This window comes from Mytilus galloprovincialis, chromosome 9 (assembly GCF_965363235.1).
Source record: "Mytilus galloprovincialis chromosome 9, xbMytGall1.hap1.1, whole genome shotgun sequence".
NCBI classification, from domain to species: Eukaryota; Metazoa; Mollusca; class Bivalvia; order Mytilida; family Mytilidae; genus Mytilus; species Mytilus galloprovincialis.
Window position 1 is genome coordinate 75090718 of NC_134846.1, and position 20321 is coordinate 75111038.

General features: G+C 32.7%; 1 protein-coding gene across 1 annotated transcript; it reads left to right on the forward strand.

Annotated features, from left to right (window-relative positions):
• Positions 1–1113: 1113 nt before the first annotated feature.
• LOC143045945 (putative ATP-dependent RNA helicase DDX5) lies at positions 1114–14689 on the forward strand. The gene is made up of 13 exons (XM_076218796.1): positions 1114–1273; positions 2459–2756; positions 3963–4059; positions 4634–4767; positions 5053–5118; positions 5464–5605; positions 6164–6324; positions 6939–7111; positions 7271–7381; positions 8696–8757; positions 9268–9327; positions 11296–11529; positions 13411–14689. Exons 1-13 carry the CDS (start codon positions 1224–1226, stop codon positions 14016–14018), a joined length of 2196 nt encoding a protein of 731 aa, XP_076074911.1. The 5' UTR covers positions 1114–1223; the 3' UTR covers positions 14019–14689.
• Positions 14690–20321: the final 5632 nt, after the last annotated feature.

The window sequence follows — 20321 nt, forward strand, 5'->3', positions numbered from 1 at the left end:
ATTTACCAAATACGATTTATTTTATATACCCTTTATAACTTTGAAAATATATAGCTTTTTACAATGAGATATTATTTTTTTTTCAAATCTATATTCAGATGCAGTTCAAATTAAGAGTTCTAATGCATACAAAATTTAATAGAAATCCAAAAATTAGCAATGCCAATGAAAACATCTAGGCAGTGGGACCTAGTTTTACAAAAATATATACTTTGCAGTATCGCCAGTTGAGAATCAGTTGAACATGAAGTTTTGAAAAATTCTCGTATTGGCAAACGAAAACTGTCATGCAACAGAAGATGTTTGTGGGTTGTTAAAACGAAGGAGAAGGTATAATTTTCTGCAAGCATACTGTTAGTGAATACAATTCGCGAATAGGGTATGTATATTTGACAGTTTTAGAGGCCACATGTTCTTTAGCTGAGAATTTAGTATGACACACTGTGATAATTATAATTGTTACCTGCCTTTGCCGACTGTGACATTTTCCCTATTAAGTGTAATATATAAAGAAATTTTTACTTACCGTTCCTCTTATTCAAAACACTGATTGATAGGCATAATGTACCGAAACGACCAAGGCCGAAGTTTAAGGAAGACGGATTTATATAAGTTTTTCTTGTTTCCGAATCTCTGTATTTATATCGTATTATCATATTTTGTGCACTTTTTGAAAATAAAATATTGTTTAAACTAAGGCCGAAGTTGGGTATGGCCGAAACAACCTTTGGCCGAACGGAAACGTCTCGAAAGCTCGATTAGCACTGAGAATTTTTTCGTTTTATTTGAACAATGTTTTTATCATAATAACGTTCCAAGAATCATAGGTATGGTCTGGTTGGTTTGCCAAAAATGTAGAAAGTTGCTTAGGTACTTTGGAACAGGACATTTTTTTTAGCCCATCCCCCCTTTTCCCAAAATCCGTGATTTTTTTTGTTTTCCATTAACTTAAAAAAATATACATGTACAGATCGATATTTTTTGTGTCTTAAGATTAAGACAGTTAGTGAGTTTAATAAACTATAGTAGGCTCAGCTCTAACTTAAGAGTGAGGTTATCTAATGGAACATAAAATCAACAAATCAATGACGTAATTTAGGCGCATTAATACAGACACTCATGCGTTCTTTTTGAGTCCATTGAACAACGGACGTACAGTGAGGAAGAAGACCTTGAAACAAGAAAATACACAACAAACTCATTTTAAGAACAAAACACAAACTATGTCATACAGAGGAAGAGACCACAATTCTGGGCGATCAGATCGTAAAGGGTAATTATTAATATTTCTTTTTTTTTTTTCCAGTAAATCAGTTCTAAAAAATGACTATTGTTTAGACTTTATGAGAAGTAGTTCCTTGCATAAATTTTGGAACGCATTAGACATTTGTCTATGAAAGACTGAGTTCTCTTAGGTATATTAAATTAATTATTTATATAAATTAAGGACGATGCATATCACAATGACAAAGATTGTTCAAAATTCTCTTCTCAATTTAAAAAAAATCACGATCACGACAGGTGTGCATGATCACTATAACCGGACGTTCAAACCTCCATTGACATTGTAAGTGTAATATGGGTTAAATGTTGTATTTTAAAAGAAAAAAATCTTGCGTGAAACTATATATGAAGAAAATGTCATGGTTTTATGAAATTTCACAAGATTAGCCAAAAATCTTTTGTTACCAGTAAAGTGCCGAATACACGAATACACTGGACTGCACGGTAATTATATTGGTATTGTTAAATTTTTTCTCAAAGAATACTACATGTCCCTGAAATTTGGAATATTTATCAACTTCTATTTCCTTTAATGGCTTTATTATTGAAAATTAGAAGACCACCTTTTGTAGTTTCCCTTATATGATGAATTTTCCTCCTTTTCCATTAAAAAGGGGGAGGGATAAGGTTTGTTTATCATTGGAGTAAAAATTTGTACAGACAGCCCTCACGCTTAAATTTTGAGTCCACAAGCCAGAAGCTTAATTTTTTAAATCTTAGTTGGATTCTGTGGGCTTGTTGTGAAGGATTTTACAAGCCAAAGCTGAAGGACTTGTGTTTAAGTGTCAAGACTGTATAACTATGGCCATATTTAATAGAATTAAAAATGTATGGTTGTGTTAAAAACCACAAAAGATTCAAACATGTTCACATGTATAAGTTGTAAGGAATGATAAATACTGTAGAAACATTAATTTTTGTGGGGTTAAAATTTCATGGTTTTGTCTCTCTATAAGATTTAATGGGGATATAATTTTGTGGTTTCTTTAAATGTAAGTGGTATTACATGCAGGTTAATTTTGGTGGGGTTCTTAATTTCATGGATATACACTGCATCCTTTCCACGAAATAAACGAAAATTTCTGCTTTTACTGTACAACTTTCTAAATATTTGAAATTTTAATACAGTTTCTGTTTTGTTTGTTTAAATTAATGCAAAGATAATTTTATTTAGATATGGAGACTATGGTGGAAGTGACCTCCCAAAAGCATTTGGATCAACCAGTCATAATTTTAGAGATGGTGGTAGTGGTGGACGAGGTGGGGGAGGCTATGGTGGTAGAGGCAGAGGAGGAAGAGGTGGTGGGGGAGGAGGATTTGGTGGACGTGGAGGAAGTTTTGGTGGAGGACAGAGAAATAAAAATGATCAGCCAGGAGCAAACTTACATAAACCAAAATGGGACATGGGCCGCCTTATGACCTTTGAGAAAAATTTCTACAAAGAACATCCAAATGTTTCAGCACGACAACAGGTATTTCCTTAATCAACACAAACTTACCAATTATAAGTATCAATTTAAATATTTGAAAATGAATATTCACTGCAAATTGCAACCCCTAATTGAAACAGCAAATCAAAAATAAGATAGAAAACTCATTCTTTATCAATAGGATACTTGATTTTCCTATTGTGTAATTTATTGAGTGACCATATCATCTGGATCCTGTATGTCAAAGGGCAAGGTCAACTTGACACACGAATATGTACCTGTAGTTGTGAAGGACAATGCTGATACAGGTTATACCTTGTTTCGCATATATTGACAAACTGATGAAAGGCATGTATTGCAGGGTTGGCAAAGTATTACCTGCCCGGGAAAACCCGGGTTTTCCCGGGCTGGGCAATACTCCCAGAAATGGGGAATACTGGGCATTACTGGGCAATATGATTTTTTTAGCTTATTTTAACACAAAATAGTAAAGTCTTGGTGTAGTTTCATAGTATTACAGCTGAATATATACCTTTTATACAGATAACCATTGACAGTCATTTCTAAAAGAATGAAAAATTTAATTGCATTCCCTTCTATCATTGTCTATGTAGACAGAATACAAGATTTGCACATTTAAGGAAACCTTGTTTATTACCAAGCATTGTTTCAATAATCCATACTTTGAAAAAAAGTATTTATTGCAATGTTTTAGTGAATTGTTAATGTCAAATGTTATACATTCATATTGCTAAATAAACACCCTAAAGGGTCATGCCATTAACACTTATAGAATTGAAAGGGATGGTTATTGTTACATAAACAAATCTGCATTCTAATCTGAATAATTACTTATTAATTAGTGACAGTACATAAACATTTTTTAAATGTAATTTCTCTTACATGTAATTGTAAGTTCTTAAATAAGGGTTATATTTATTTAAAAAAGAGTTTTTGCTTTATATTTACAGTTTTATCAATCCAGACAAACAAAAAAAGTTATATATATGTATCTTAAATGTATAACATTTGTGTTTGATCACTGAATCCTCTATAAAATTCAGATCAGTATTTTATATTACCCAGTATTGCCCAGTATTACCCACTAAAACCCAGTAAAACCCGGGTTTTCCCAGTATTTCCCACTGGGCTGGGCAATACTCATAAAACCCGGGTTTTTGCCAACCCTGAATTGTATTGCATTTGTGAAGGTTCAGTTAAAGCATTAAAAGTGTTTTATTTTTGCAGCATGAAATTATGACTTACTACACATCAAAGCAGATTTCAGTTAAAGGAAATAATTTGCCCAAACCAGTATTACAGTTTGAAGAAGCAACTTTTCCAGGTAATTTCATCTGTTGTAGCATTTAAGTCATTAATTCAAGTGAATAATCGATTTAAGGCACAGTAAAGCATATTGATAATGCATGTTCTTGTCATAATCTATCATTTATGCTAATATCCTAATAAAGTTTGAAATAAGATGATATAAAGGTAGCCAGAAAATTTCTGATATTTATGCTCAAGGACAAGCATCCCCATAGTCAAATTAGAAAATAAGTTAACCTGAGGGCAACTAAAACAATAGTCTTCATGGCAAAATGAAATCCACAGAATAATATATGCATTTATATATAATGTTATATATATATAAACCTATGTAAATCTCACTTATAACCTGTGTTGAAGTTTGGTGTTCCATAAATTCCTTTACAACTAGTAATTTGTCACTAGGAAAATGTAGTAATGATTGACAAATAAACAGGAAAAAAATAAGGTGTCAATTTGAAGACTTGTCAACTGAAAAAAAACTAATGATAATTTCATATTGTTAATAACATTTAATTTATTTATAATTTTGCTATAAGTGATGGTATTATATGTGTGATTATTATTTTTTTTATTTTTTTGCTTAATAGATTATGTTATGCAGAGTATCCAAAGACAAAATTGGGAAAGGCCAACAGCTATACAATCTGTTGGATGGCCTGCAGCACTAAGTGGCAGGGATATGGTTGGAATAGCACAAACTGGTTCAGGAAAAACTGCAGGGGTAGGTCAAACTTGAAACATTGTTAAAGAATCATTTAATTATTAATACAGATCGGGGGGAAGGGGGGGGGGGGGGTTGGAAAGAATAGAAAGAAAAACTTAAAACACAGTTAATAATGTGATATATTTCTTTTCTTTAAGAAACCAATCTAATGTATACCTTTATTTCCATTGTGTTTGAATATCTGTTCATTTCGTTGAAGATATTTTATGCATTTTGATTATACCTGCACTACAAAAACAAGTCCTTGTCCTTTTATTGATAGATTTCACTGTTTACTTTCAGTTCATGTTACCAGCTATTGTACACATAATGAATCAGCCACATCTACTAAGAGGAGATGGACCAATTGTAAGTGTAATGTTGAGAATTGAATTAAGTCTTGTTTTAATTTTTCATCTTACATGTAGCATGAACAATTCACATATTTGAAGTAGATCGATAAAAAAATATGATAGCTGTATTTAGGTTACACTGCAGAAAATTTAAAAAACAATCTGATATTTATTGATTTATAGCTGAAAAGTCAAAGTTGACAGAAAACCTTTAATATGGAATATAGTAACAGTATCTATAAAAAGGTATTAAGATCGTGTTTCACACTGAATCCAAGAAATTAATCAAACTTGAGAAGCACAGGAACCATCTGTCCTTTATTTGTGAGTGCCAGTTTTATCATCAAGTAACTTTTTCCAGGTTCTAGTCTTAGTGCCAACAAGAGAACTTGCCCAACAAGTACAGGAAGTTGCTAATGAATTTGGAAGACAATCAAGGATCAGAAATGTTTGTGTATATGGTGGATCTCCCAAAGGACCACAAATCAGAGATTTAGAAAGAGGTTTGTAATGACAACCTCCTGTTCAAGTGCCAGTCTTGATTTATTTAGGGCTATTCCAGAAAAAAATGTATGGGGGGGGGGGGGGGGGGGTGGAAGGCACATTATATTAATAATACATGGGTGATAGGTCAGAGCAACTTTTCACACTACAATGCACTATAATACTTAATCACAATTGTCTGGGTGGCGGGTGCTGACAAAAACTGCCTTCCAACCCCCCCGCCCATACATTTTTTTCTAGAATAGCCCTTAAATAAATCACAAATCAGAAACTTTTGATTGTATTTCATCTTCAACTTTTTTCAAAAGAAGTTTAATTTCTGTAAAAAAATCTAGTAAAGTGCAACTAGAGCTTAAATGGACAGTTTATAAACAAGCTGATTTCCTTTTTGATGTTCAAATTTGAAGAACAAAAAAAATAATGCTTCTTTCATAGATATGTCAGACTTTAAAGATTATTCAATTCAAATATTGTTATGTATCAATCCAGCAGCAAACAATCTTGGACGACAATTATTGTAGATGATGTTTTAATATTATCAATTTGGTTATTCTTAGGATCTGAAATATGTATAGCCACTCCAGGCAGATTAATAGATTTACTGGAAGCAGAAAAAACAACGCTGAAAAGATGTACATACTTAGTATTAGATGAAGCTGACAGAATGTTGGACATGGGGTTTGAACCACAAATCAGAAAAATTGTAGAACAAATTAGAGTAAGTAGTGAATGCAGTGGTAATTTTATCTTCAATCTTAGTTCAATCATAGACCCAATGGTGGACTGTTTTCTGCTGAGACATTCTCCGTTTCTATTCTTAATTTTGATTGTTTTTCCAACCAAATTTTTATAATGCCTCAAAGGTGTTTTGATAAAGTTATTTGTTCCATGTGAACAAAGATTTGGAACCATATCCTTGAATGAATTTTACTGTTTTTTACTTAATTGCAGAACACTGGAATATTCTTGTTGCAAAGTATTTATTTTATACGAAAATTGTAAGTTGTCCAAATCTGCTCTTAAACTTCAAGAATTTCTGCAGGTTAAAAGTACAAGTTTAAAGTTAAAATTTTAGTGCACTGATTTAATTTTTTCTGACTGCAAAGTAGTTTGTTATAAAAGAAAAGAAAACCTCATGCATAAAAAGAAATAAAAGGTAAACATGACTACACTGGAGAAAAAAAATTGGTGTCTCCAAAACTTGTCTAATATATTCAATTGTGAAGCTTTTAAAAATTATCTCTTTATTGGTTGTGCAGTGTTCAGTTATGATCGGTGAAATGAAAAAATATTGAAAAAGTTCACTTTATGCATATTTTTCATCTTTTGTAGCCTGATAGACAAACTTTGATGTGGAGTGCTACTTGGCCAAAAGAAGTCAAAACATTAGCAGATGAATTTCTGAGTGATAACATCATGATGAATATAGGAGCCCTTCAAATTCATGCCAATCATAATATACTACAGATAATTGATGTGTGTACAGAAACCGAAAAAGACTACAAGTAATTATATTTACATATTTCTTTCCTGTTTCTTGTTCATTTACATAACAACCAGAAAGAATATGCTTCTTTTGCAGTTCCAACATGTAAAGAAATATACCAATTGTTTGGAAACAAATCATATTTTTGTCATATTTCTTTATAATTTATTATTTATAGATTGATGAAATTATTAGACGAAATAATGCAAGAAAAAGAAAATAAAACAATAGTATTCACAGAAACAAAGAGAAGAGCTGATGAATTGACGAGACGAATGAGAAGAGAAGGGTATGCATTTGATTAATTCTATAGGATTGTTCTTTCCCAATCATAACACAGCTTAAAATGGCAGAATGTTAAAAGTTGATCCTTAAATGTTCAATTTTGATTTGATTGTTAATTGCTTATTCAGATATTTGTAGCATGTAATTGCTATTGTTAATTGTTTATTCAGATATTTTTAGCATGTAATTGCTGTATACAGTCGACTCTCGTTATCTTGAAGTCAGTCGGACCAGAGAAATATTTCGAGATACACATAGTTCGACTCAACGAAAGCTGGAAGTTTGACAAACCAAGGGACACAATTCTTGCTTAACTTGGTTAAGCTAAAATAAATCCCGGTGAATTTGTGAAGGGGATAGATATTCTGGTATCAGATCGATGCATTTAAATGTGATGGTCTTTCATTATTATAATAACATTATTTTTACTTATTCTATTGTTTCAGTTACAATTTTTTCCTATGGCTTTTTTTCGAGAGAGTAATTTCCAATCGTTAGTTTCGTTATTCAGGTCGGATATAGTTGACAAAATGATTTATTCTCGGATACATGAGATTTTAGAAAAACTTGAGATTTCTCTTCATTTTGTTTAATCTCACTCTTTCTTTTCAAAAGAAAATTAACAAGATTAAAGACGCCGATTGAGTAGTTTTTAGGTGATTGTTTACAAAAGTCATAATCCTCAATTTATACACACCCAAGCTCATTAGTATAAATCACAATTAATTGTTTTGTAAACATTTTAAATACTTTTTTATGAATATTAACAATGTATCACTAATTATTTATATAATTTCTCACGTAAACACTCTGGAAATAGCATGTCATAAATCAATACAGTGGTCAGTGACCGGAAATTTAATTACACGTGTATTGTCAGATTAAATCTTTGATCCATTTAAATCCCGTAGGTCATGTTTTGACATATGTGTATTTGTTCGAGATAGATAATGGATTTTGAATGCTTTTGTTAACCTTGGGACCGTAAATTTAGTTCGACTTAACCGAAATTTCGACTCATCAGGAGTCGAATTACATACATTTATATGGAACAAAGTTCGGGACTACGTGAAAACTTCGACTCATCCGAAATTTCAAGTCAACTGAGTTTGAGACAACAAGAGTTAACTGTAATCTTAAAAATGCTTAACAACCTGTTAATATTTTATAGTTTAAACAAAAAAACTTTTTTTTGCAATTTTTTGTTATCTTTAAAAAAAAAATAGTATGTCTGAACATGCTGAAAGACTATTTTCTTTACAAATGTAATCATATTATTGTATGAATTTATGTTCAAAGATATTTGTTTTACTTACAGATGGCCAGTAATGTGTATACATGGAGATAAAAATCAACAAGAAAGAGATTGGGTTCTACAAGGTAGGCTTTAAATAATTAATAGTTTAACAATCCATATTGGATATTTTAAGGAAAGGATGGCTTTCAAAAACTAGATACATAAATTGAGACATTGTCAAAAATTATTCTGGTCTTTTCACCATTTAGAATAGGGGTTATTCATTATACTGCATTTGGTGTCTGTGCTGCTGGTGATTTAGATTAACCCGAAAGCCACTGGGATGATTCCAATAAAACGTACTAACCACATTATACAATATAAAAAAATTGTCCGCAGATCCTGATGTCTTTCCAGAAATGTTGAATGTCGTAAAATTGAGCTGACAACTATAAGATAACATGATACTTCATTAATTCTGTTCATAATACTTTTCAAAGTAAAGTATCCTTTACTAAAATAATTTTGAAACAACTGATAATATATATGTCTGTCAGAATATAAAGTTGATTGCCTTGTTTGATATTATATTGTATATTTTTGGAAGTAGTGTATGTGTAATAATATTATTGTATTTTGTTATCTTATTTCAGAATTCAGAGTAGGAAAAACGCCAATACTAATAGCCACAGATGTAGCGTCCAGAGGTCTAGGTTTGTACACAAAAACTGTCACTAGTGACAAAAGTATATATAAGGAGTTAAATTATTCCTGAACTTTGCTGTAATTGAGTCATTTTGAAGTAAACAAGTCTTGATGATCATTTGATCAAAATATTGTGTACCATTTTGTAAAGTTGTAAGTGGTTTTGCATAATTTCAAACAAGTGTATTATTTCTATTCACAATACTGACTTATTATTTTGCTTTTTCTTTTTGAATAGAAGCTTATCTCTTTAAAAAGAAGAGTTCCTGAATCAGCTTTCAATGTTGATCTAACGGAAATAACTTTATAATAGACTTATGTCTGGTACTGGCGAGGAGGAAAATAATAGACTTTGCTTCGTGGAACTGACTGATGCAAAAGGAGGGAATGTGCATTTTCAAAAACTTAAGAAGAAACCTGAAAATAACTTAAAATGGGATATATATTAGAACTGCAGATGCACAAACCCTTCAAGGAATGCACTCCTAAACAGCTTGGAATGTAGATTTTACAAGACATGTCCTCAAGACTCAGTAAACAAATCAGAGAAGGTATTTGTATGGAGATATAAACTTGCCAAAACACGAGTAGTTACAAAGGTTAAACAAGGGATAGAGCAAGCTGGCTGTTACAAATGGCCAAATGTAAATGGACGACCATTTAAATGGTCTATTTTTTTTTTTTCTGTTATTTTGATACTTTGCAATCTGTCAGCATACCACAATTATTGCAGTCTTGCTCCAATACATTTTTTGTGATAACGAGATGTCTATCCCTTTCTCTTCATATATTTGCTTTAGAAATAGGACATGCATGTATAAGTTAGCATTTATCTAGTTATCACTATTGCTGCCTTTCTTTATTCAAAAGGTCTTATTTACTGAAAGAGAGAGATCTTTGAATTAGGGGGTCAAGCAGTTTTGAGCTCTCAACAGTGAACGTTTAGCATACAAATGTGCTTTACTTGGCCAATCAAAAACATCAGAACATTTTTATGACGTCTGTACCTTATTATATTGTACTACAGTCATAACGAAGCAGGTACCAGACCTGTTTGTATTTATTTTATCTTTTGGGTTTTTATGTTTACTTTGGCCATAGCGCAATATTGAAAAACAACTTAGAAGATAATTGGGGGGGGGGGGGGGGGGGGGGGGAGAGAAGGATGAAATATTTTGTCCTTTATTTTAATTCTTTAGCTTTCTCAAGAAGTTAAATTAAATCCCTTTCCTCCCCCTCAATTCTAAATTATTGTATTGCATTATATGTTGGGGGTTGATTGTTCTTAATTGTTACTTGTGAAATTTTTTGTGCAATTCTAAATCAAGTATTTTGTAATATAAAGGTCTTATATCTGTTATGAATGTATTTTATATGGCTGCAAAGTTCTAGGTATTGTGAATATGCATATTGACTGCAAAGTTATACTATTTGTGGATGTTGACATTTAAATTTGAAAGAGAATGTAGGTTTTGGCAAGTGACATACAAATAAATATGTGATGGGTTTAAGGAGAGAGAAGGATATGTGTTGATGCAGCATTCAGATGGAAAAGGAGTGCATGAATCATCAGCCGCAAAAGCAAAGTGCAGTATTGCATGCTCCCACTTGTCTCATGTTGTTTTCTGTTGGACGTGCCTTGGGTTTAAGGTATTCTGATTGCAGGTATTTATGGTATGGATATGTGAATAAGGTAAGTCACTTATCATTTCCTTGTATTAAAATACTTGAGACCCAGGGTGAGAATGAAAACAGCATGACAGTTCCTATTTTTGCATTATAAATAATTGGGAGTATGCATGTTTTATCAGTAAATAAATGCCATGTAACCAGACTTGTGTAAATGAGTTGATAGTAATATTTAAACTAATTTATATTCATTTGCAGTATTACATGTGTAATGTACTAGTACTTATTTGTATTTCTGTTTTATTTCATTGTCACTTTTGTGCTTTGATCACATTTGGGACATACAGATGTAGACGATATCAAATTTGTGATAAACTTTGATTATCCAAACTCATCAGAGGACTATGTTCATAGAATAGGCAGAACAGCTCGTGCAAACAACACAGGAACAGCATACACATTCTTCACACAAAATAACTGTAAACAGGCTGCAGATTTGATAAGTGTACTACGTGAAGCCAACCAACAAGTTAATCCAAAACTAGTGCAACTTGGAGAAAGTGCTAGATTCTTAGGAAAAGGTAAACATCTAGGCAAATGTTTTGTGTAATAAAGATGTAACATAAATTTTCTTGTAAAATCTAATGTTGAAGGGCTTTACCGAAATTAAGTAACTTCATCTTTGTTCATGACATCCCAGCCCTGCAAGGAGTGGTCCATAAGTACTTTCAATCACAATCAAATTTGTCCATCTTTTCTTATGAGTACAAAATTGGCATGAAGCAAAGTGAGGATGTTTTTGTAATGCATTTTTAAAATTCAGTGCTCAACAACTTCCTGTTTACAGAAAACTTATTAATTCAAAGACATAGTTACTCTGTAAAATCTTCCTGAAATTTGGAATCTTGATTTTATGTTAGTCCATACATGTGGGATGCATTTCAAAATCCATTGCATATTTCCCTGTTGGTATCATTTGTTTTGTAAAAATAGCTCAAGTTTTCATGATGGTAACAAGGTTATTGTAGAGATGAAGATGGAAATTTCAAGCAAAATAAATTTTAATAAGAAATATTGTGAGAAATGATAATTCATTATTGCCTTTAAATAATAGATGTTTTCAGGTGTATGAAGGTGGAGATAATGCAGCAGAGCTTTCAGACAAAGAAGGGGGGAAATAATGAACGGCATCATTGATAAGGCCTATTTATTAAAAATGCTTTTTGAGGGTTGAAGGGAATTTTTTAGTTTATGACATTGAGGGTACCATTTATGCTTGGTCTACTTAATGTAAGCACAATAAATCTTGAGCGTATTTTGGAAGTCTGGAAAATTTTAAGTCCATTTTCTTCCCTCCCATATCTAATTTAATGAACTTGTCCAAAGTAAAGGCGAACATGTGAAATATTTATAATAGACAGTTGATGGTCAGAAAAAGTTTGTTCCAAATTTTTAAAAACTTTTATGGAGCATTAAAAATTGTTTCTTTTTGCTTTAATTAGGCCTGATCACAGAACCATTGTTTTGGTGAAGGGCCTTTGTTGACTTCTAGATGCTTCCATATTTTCTTCTTGTAAGTATTTTGACCATCAGTTGTATTTTTGTACGGTGGACCAAGAAAATTTTTGCACCATTGCTGACGTTTCTAAAAAATTTAAATTTCCAGGTTAAGTAGGAAGTTAATAAGTTGCTTTTAACATGTTAAGTTATTCCTTAAAAAAATAATCACATTTAAGTCTTTTGTCTCGTTATGTGGTGAGGAAATAAAAAAAGCCCTCAACAAACATCTTAAATTGTAAAATTTTAATGTATGCTGATGCAATTTCCACCTTTTAGTCGTCATGAATATACTTGAACTGTTGGCCACTTCACTGACAGAAAAGAACAATCCAAACTCCAATTTCATTTGATAATGGGTATACTTGACTTTTTTAATGGTTCTGTAAAAAGTCATTTTTGTAGACTTGTAACTTGTAACCTACATTGAGGACTATGGAATGAATGAGAGGTTAGAGTTGATTACATGCTTGACATTGATACAAAACATTAGACATGATTTTGATTTAAAAAGCTGGGAGTGCCATATTGAGGCAGTAACAGCTATAAATACAACACTTTGCATGTGCCACTATTTATATAATGGAAAATTTATTCAAAATTCAGTTTAAGTGCTTACCCTGATAGACTTCATAATGGCATTAAACTTTAGGAAAATACAGAGACGTATTAATCTGATCTAATCGTATTTTCCTGAACCAAGAATTCTCAGATTCCTTTCTAATATTTTTTATTTGAAATTTTTTGTATTATGTTTAAAGTAACTAAAATAATGGACACTTGACTAATAAGGATTTATTGCATTGTCAGTCAATATTTGAATATTTTCTTGGTCTGCTGCAATTGCATCAAGTATTTTTTTTTACTTTTGGTACATTTCCTTAAATTTTAAATTTCTTTTTCAGGTCGTAATCGTTATAGTAGAGGAGGAGGTGGTGGACGGGACGACAGGAGAGGAGGAGGAGGACGTTTTGGTGATCGTGATTCAAGCAGAGGGGGTCGTGGGGGTGGGTTTGGGAATAAGGGTGGTTCATATGGATCTGGTGGAGGTGCAGGGGGTCGTTCAGGGTATGGGGCCAGTTCTGGGGGATCTAGTTTTGGTGGAGCAAATCGCAGTAGTGGATTTAGCAATGGGGGACAAAAAGGATTCGGAAATACTACTGGAGCTACTAAAGGATTTGGAAATACAACTGGAGCAACAAAAGGATTTGGAAATACAACTGGAGCACAAAAAGGATTCGGAAATACTAGTGGAGGACAGAAAGGATTTGGAAATACTAGTGGTGGTTATAGCCAGTCTAGTGGAAGTTATAATCAAACACAAGAAGGAGGTGGACATTATAATTTACGTCATCCACAACATGACGCATCACAGGGCCAAATGAATGGCTATAATAATGGTTACAGTGGACAATACACTCAGCAGCAATGGGGTAATCAGTGGAATACTTCTTCTCAACCTCCATTACCAGCTGGTAATCCACCCAAAATACCCCCTCCTCCACCAGTATAAATCTCTATTTAGTCTCACGATTTTATCTCAATGTTGCAATGTAACTTTATTTATTGTAAATTTCATATCATGTAAGTCCCATGTCATGTCATTCTCTACATGCAAAATTGTTATCAACTGACAGAAAATAAACAAAAGTGTACAAAATATTCTTAAATACTCATTTCTCCATAGTGATGTCTTTTATGATTTTATGAAATATTCATCTGTTCAGTTAATAACATTTTGTTATTTTTCTCATCTGTGCATATGATATAGGGTCCAGTCAAATTTAGCACTACCAAGATATAAAAAAAACATTTCAAGTGCTCAGTTTGCAAGTAAATCCATGTTCATTTGTTTTTAATGTATGTAAAATAGGAAGTGTTTTATCATGTTTTATAAGGAAGTTAAATAGTTTTATTGTCTTTGCTCTGTGTGACATAATAATGTGAAAAAATATAACAACAGAAGACAAATAAACTAATCAGGTCAGGTAAGTATAACATTCAAAGATTTAAAACTAAGAAATGTAATGTAACAACTAGTTGGATTACTAGTATAAGGATTTTTTCTAACATCTCATTTTAGCCGGTCTGGCATTGACCACAAATTATTGTTATTTTGTTATAGTGGTCATGTTTTACCACAACATGTAAGAAAAGAAATTAAAATAAAAAAATTGTAAATTATTTGTTTTAAGTATCTGTCATTACACTAGAAATGTACTATTAAGCTGTCAAAACCAGTTATGAAGATGAAATTATAATGTTTCCCATTAACTGCAATGAGCTAATTGCATGTCGAAATATATCAATTTATATTTATTTACACGTAGTTTGATTGATTCAAAAATTACTGAGCTCTTAAACTTTTGTCCTGAGCTGAAGAGTTTTGAAGTTGGTTATGTATCACAAGTGTTGCTGAAAGCAAGATTAGGTCTTGAATAGTAGCTGCTAGACTTTGTCCATTTGAAAGACTGGTATGTCCGACTTTTTACCATGGCTTCTGTAGAAGGGAATGCAGCTGGATACTGATAAGTTGTAAAGTCGTTTTTAACATCCAACAGCTTTAAAATTTACGACACACTTAATAGAGCAATTGAAAAAAAATGTTCTGTATTTTTCCGGCTTCATTATCCAATTACTTGCAGCAAATCAGATGCAAAGGTCATTGTTTGTTCGTTTCTTTGTTCCAGTATGCATTTAAAGTATTTTGGTGACCCAGATTCTCAGTTCAAGATACATGTGGAATTGTCAAGTTGTTGAAAAATATTTGAAAAATTTGTCTGATCTATTGAAATAATGTTGATCCTAATTTCCTTTCATGACTGCGGTTTCCACAAATATCCTTATCAAAATAAGATTGCTTTTTATGCTGAATGTGTTTCCTGCTTTACTGACATTGATTTTATGTTGATAGTCCTAAAGATACAAGTATCGCACACACTACACATGATCCAAGAAAATGAGGTTGAGGTCGGGTAAACCAAACCAGAAATACATATACTAAGATATACATCTTAGAAACAAACTCTAACAAGAAAATAAGTTTAACAGTTGGATAAACCAATCTGCATAAATTTAGTTTACATCTTGCTTACAGTATCTAAAAAACAAACCATGAAAATAGAATGAGATCAGATGACTGCCAGACCTACATGTACACTTTACAATCATTTCATCCATCAAGTATTGCCGATTAAACCGACCTTGACACACCAATGATCTAAGAATGAGGTTAAGGTCAAATGAAACCTGGTAGACTAACGTGTACATCTGATACAATATTTCTATACATCAAAAATAGTTCATCTGTTGCATATGGTATCAACCACTGAACTATGAAAATGAGGCCAATGTTGGATGCCATCTGCCTGTTAGACGTGCTTGCAAGCATTTCAAACTACTCAATATAGATTTATTTGTGACTAGTATCTTATCGTCACCCAAAACTTAACCTTGTTCATTGCAATGAGGTCAAGGCCAGATGACCACTCTTGTCGGACATATAGACCAGTCGAGATGCGCACATATTTAGCAATAGGGAAATTTACATTACAAAAAACTTTTCTCCATGTTGTCGCTTAACCATGAATATGAAGTCGAGGACATTGGACATATGACAGATAGAAACTTTATAACATCTGCACTGTGTCTAAAGGGAAAACGGTAGTATTACATTTTCCCAGCAGTAGGTTGGCCTTTTGTGTACCCAAGACAGGTGAAGGAAATCAACTTCGGAGCGCTGTGATTGGATATAAGGGTACACTATATTTTTATATTTATCTGAATAACTGCAGTGTGTAAATTTACAATAAAAATTTTAAAACCTATTGAAATATTTTCTATAGAATTATTCGAAAAGGCTTCCAAAATTTCATAAATTTGGTGCAAAATGACGGTGGGCATGGATAACATAAACAAGCTCCGTTGGAAATTGGTCATGATACTATTCGGCTTCATTTTTTAGAATACAGTAATAAAGTACTAACACCACACATAACTGTTTTATCCAGGTTTTTATTATAAAATTTAGAAAATGTTAGTATTGTCGCCTATGGCAGAATAAATAGTACCGTTTTCCCTAAACCACAACGGCAAAAAATGTTCGGACTCTATGGTATCTAATATCCGGCACGGTGACAGAACATTAATGGACACAGAAAAGGATGATTTCTGTTTATTCACCCTGTATAATCCCGATACAGATGAAACCGGACGTTGACGCGTTCGAATCGAACACACTGAGTTCAGACAGTTAAGGAATTAATACTTCTAAAGAAAATCCAATATCTATTCTTCGGATATTTTGTTCCAATATATTCTTTGCCATAATACTCATTAGTTACTAAAAGGTTTTTCAAATGTGTGACATTTTTATATACAAATATAAAAAAAAACGCACGACGATATGGTTATTATCAATGATAAAACGTGCTTGATATTTTTAAATATTCAAAACTTAATGTTTCTCGTACCTCATAGTTTTTAAAACACATTTTTGAAAATTTCGTAGTATAAATTAACAATCTTATAAAGATCGTTTGTTTATGTTGTATGATCTTGTATCTAGAAACAAAAAAATACACGTTTTAAAGTGTCTTTATTTTCATGTTGTGTACGCTTCGTTGACACAAATTGCGTTTGTCAATGAATTTTGCATGTATTAAATTATGCTTTGGTATGCTTATAACCAATATGCATGTATGAAAATAATAATTTCCCACCATAGCATGCAGACAGCAACCCATAATATCCGTTATATTGTCGAAACACTCTTGGAGGAAATTTGTACATGTAAAAAAATCCTTATGTATACGAAAGTGTAAATTGGTAGGAATAGTTATTAAAGGTAGGAAAATACAATAACTCGACAGATGCAAATATGGCTAAGCATACAGATCTAGATACACGCGTCCGATTCTAATTTGATAGCATTTTTGAAAGTTTTTACCATACGACATTTAATGTACGGTTAGGTGGTGGGTTGGGTGCCCGCTAGCATGTTTAATCCCTCCATATTCTGTGTGTGCCTGTCCAAAGCCAGGAGCGTGTAATTCAGTGGTTATATATATTTATTTGTTCACTGTCTTGTGCATAAATTGGGGCGGTAGTTTCCTCGTATGAATTGTTTTACATTTGTCATTTCGGTGTGTTTTACAGCTGACTATGCGGTATGGGCTTTGTTCATTGTTGAAGGCCGTACGGTGACCTATAATTGTTATTTTTGTTTCGTTTGGTCTTGCGAAGAGTTGTTTCAATACCACATTTTTTTTTATATAGACAGCAATCAAAAACAATCAATGGATTATAGGTTAAGCCTTTTGTCCTGAATCTCAGAGGCGGGTCCTAGGGGTCATAGATTACAATAGAGCTAAAGAATATGTGTATACAATAAACCATCAATAGTAATACAGTTACTTTTATGTGAAGATATAAAGATGAAGAGATAATTCTTAATTATAACTGGTTTGCTTTTTCAATTATGTTTTTTTGTTTGTTTAATTTTTAAGGTATAAAGATTATGCTTAATTTCCTCGAATATTACAGTCTTTCTACTGTGGTGCCAAAATCTAAATGATTGGTCATTCTGGTTATTATAAGCACCTTAAAGTCTATACCCACCCATATGCATTTCATTCAAATGTTTACTTATTTCGGAGAAGTATGACCGGACGAAAAGCATGCTAATTATTTGGACTAGCATCTTTCTGACTTTAATTAGGGTCCCGCCAAAGGCGGTCCCCTATAGTGATCAGTCTGTCCGTCCGTCCGTCTGTCCGTCCGTAACACTTTGTGTCCGCTCCATATCTAGAGAACCATTATGATTTCATACTTTATACTTTACATGTTTATTAACCACCACCAGAGGGCGTGTCATGATGTATGTACAATTTCCTAGGTCAAAGGTCAAGGTAAAAAAACTTTGGTTTCAGTTGACAACCCTGTGTCCTGTGGTGAAGATCGTGTCCGCTCTATATCTTGAGAACCGTTATGATTTCAAAGTTTATACTTGACATGTATATGAACCAACACCAGAGGGTGTGTCATAATTTATGAACGACTGCCTAGGGCATAGTTCAAGGTCAAAAACTTTGGTTTCAGTTGACAACCCCATGTCCTATGGTAAAGATTGTGTCCGCTCTATATCTTGAGAACCGTTATCATTTCAAAGTTTATACTTGACATGTATATAAACCAACACCAAAGGGTGTGTCATAATTTATGTGCAACTTCCTAGGTCAAAGGTCAAGGTCAAAAACTTTGGTTTCAGTTGACAACCCCATGTCCTATGGTAAAGATTGTGTCCGCTCTATATCTTGAGAACCGTTATCATTTCAAAGTTTATACTTGACATGTATATAAACCAACACCAAAGGGTGTGTCATAATTTATGTGCAACTTCCTAGGTCAAAGGTCAAGGTCAAAAACTTTGGTTTCAGTTGACAACCCCATGTCCTATGGTAAAGATCGTGTCCGCTCTATATCTTGAGAACCTTTATCATTTCAAAGTTTATACTTGACATGTTTATAAACCAACACCAAAGGGTGTGTCATAATTTATTTACAACTTCATAGGTCATAGGTCAAAGGTCAAGGTCAAAAACTTTGATTTCAGTTGACAAACCCATGTCCTATGGTAAAGATACAATTTTTTAATGCACATTATTCACAGCGGGGCCCACAGAGATGGCTCCCATCTCAATGATATCTAGTTACTATATCTTTCAATTGTCATTTTTAGCTTAAATATTCCCACACAATTATCTTTTTATTAAATAATATTAATTCGCGTTTTGCAGAAAGCGTCCTGGTTTTTGACATTTGAAGCATTTTGAATTTCTAGCGGCACACAAACTCTGGTTGGTATGTTGCTTTTCACATTTTCCACACATTCTGATAAACTCTCTTCTTTCTGGATTAACTCGATACGGCATATAATTCCACATCCATGCTGGTCTTAAGGAATATCCGTAATAATCCATTGTATTGATATTACTGTCCAAATATAGTTCGTCCGAAATATAATAATTCTGGGGTAAACTAGTCACTTGTCTGTAACTTGTCCTTTGGGAAATTTCGCTTGGCTGCGGAGGTAACGGAATCTTGTGTTGATCTATAAAAGATAACACTCACGAGTCTCTAAACACCATGTATAGCCAGGCTATTTGCTGGGTATTAAAATGAAGATTCAAGTCGGTATAAAGTTTAACAATTTAATAAACGATCCAACAAGAATATAAACGATGTTACAATATTGAGTCCGGTGTTTACGGTTTAAGAACCTATCCAAAACTGAATATAAATTATTTTTAAGAAGTATATAAAACAGAATAATTTAGAAATACATGTAACAACGGATTAGGCAATTATTGTCCATTGTTCAGATAATCTGCTAAAACTGTCTTTGACACGTAGATACGAAGTCCATTATCGGATTAGTAGAAACACATTTTAAACCAAAGATAATTGTGTGGGAATATTTAAGCTAAAAATGACAATTGAAAGATATAGTAATTAAAGTCAGAAAGATGATAGTCCAAATAATTAGCATGCTTTTCGTCCGGTCATAGAAGACCAAAGGGACTATATTTATATTCCCCAGTTACCCTTGGCGTCATGGGTAAATTATGCAGATGAGCAAAGCATCAATCATCAACCTAACCTTAGACATTTGCTGTGTTTCTTCTTTCATGTCTTAATAGTTATCAATAAAAAATGAAACGTTACTCAGTAGGTACTGAACAATTTCTGGACCCTTTTATTTGTTTATGACACGCTTACGTAATGGCTGATTGTTAGTTGCTTAACGTCCACTTGC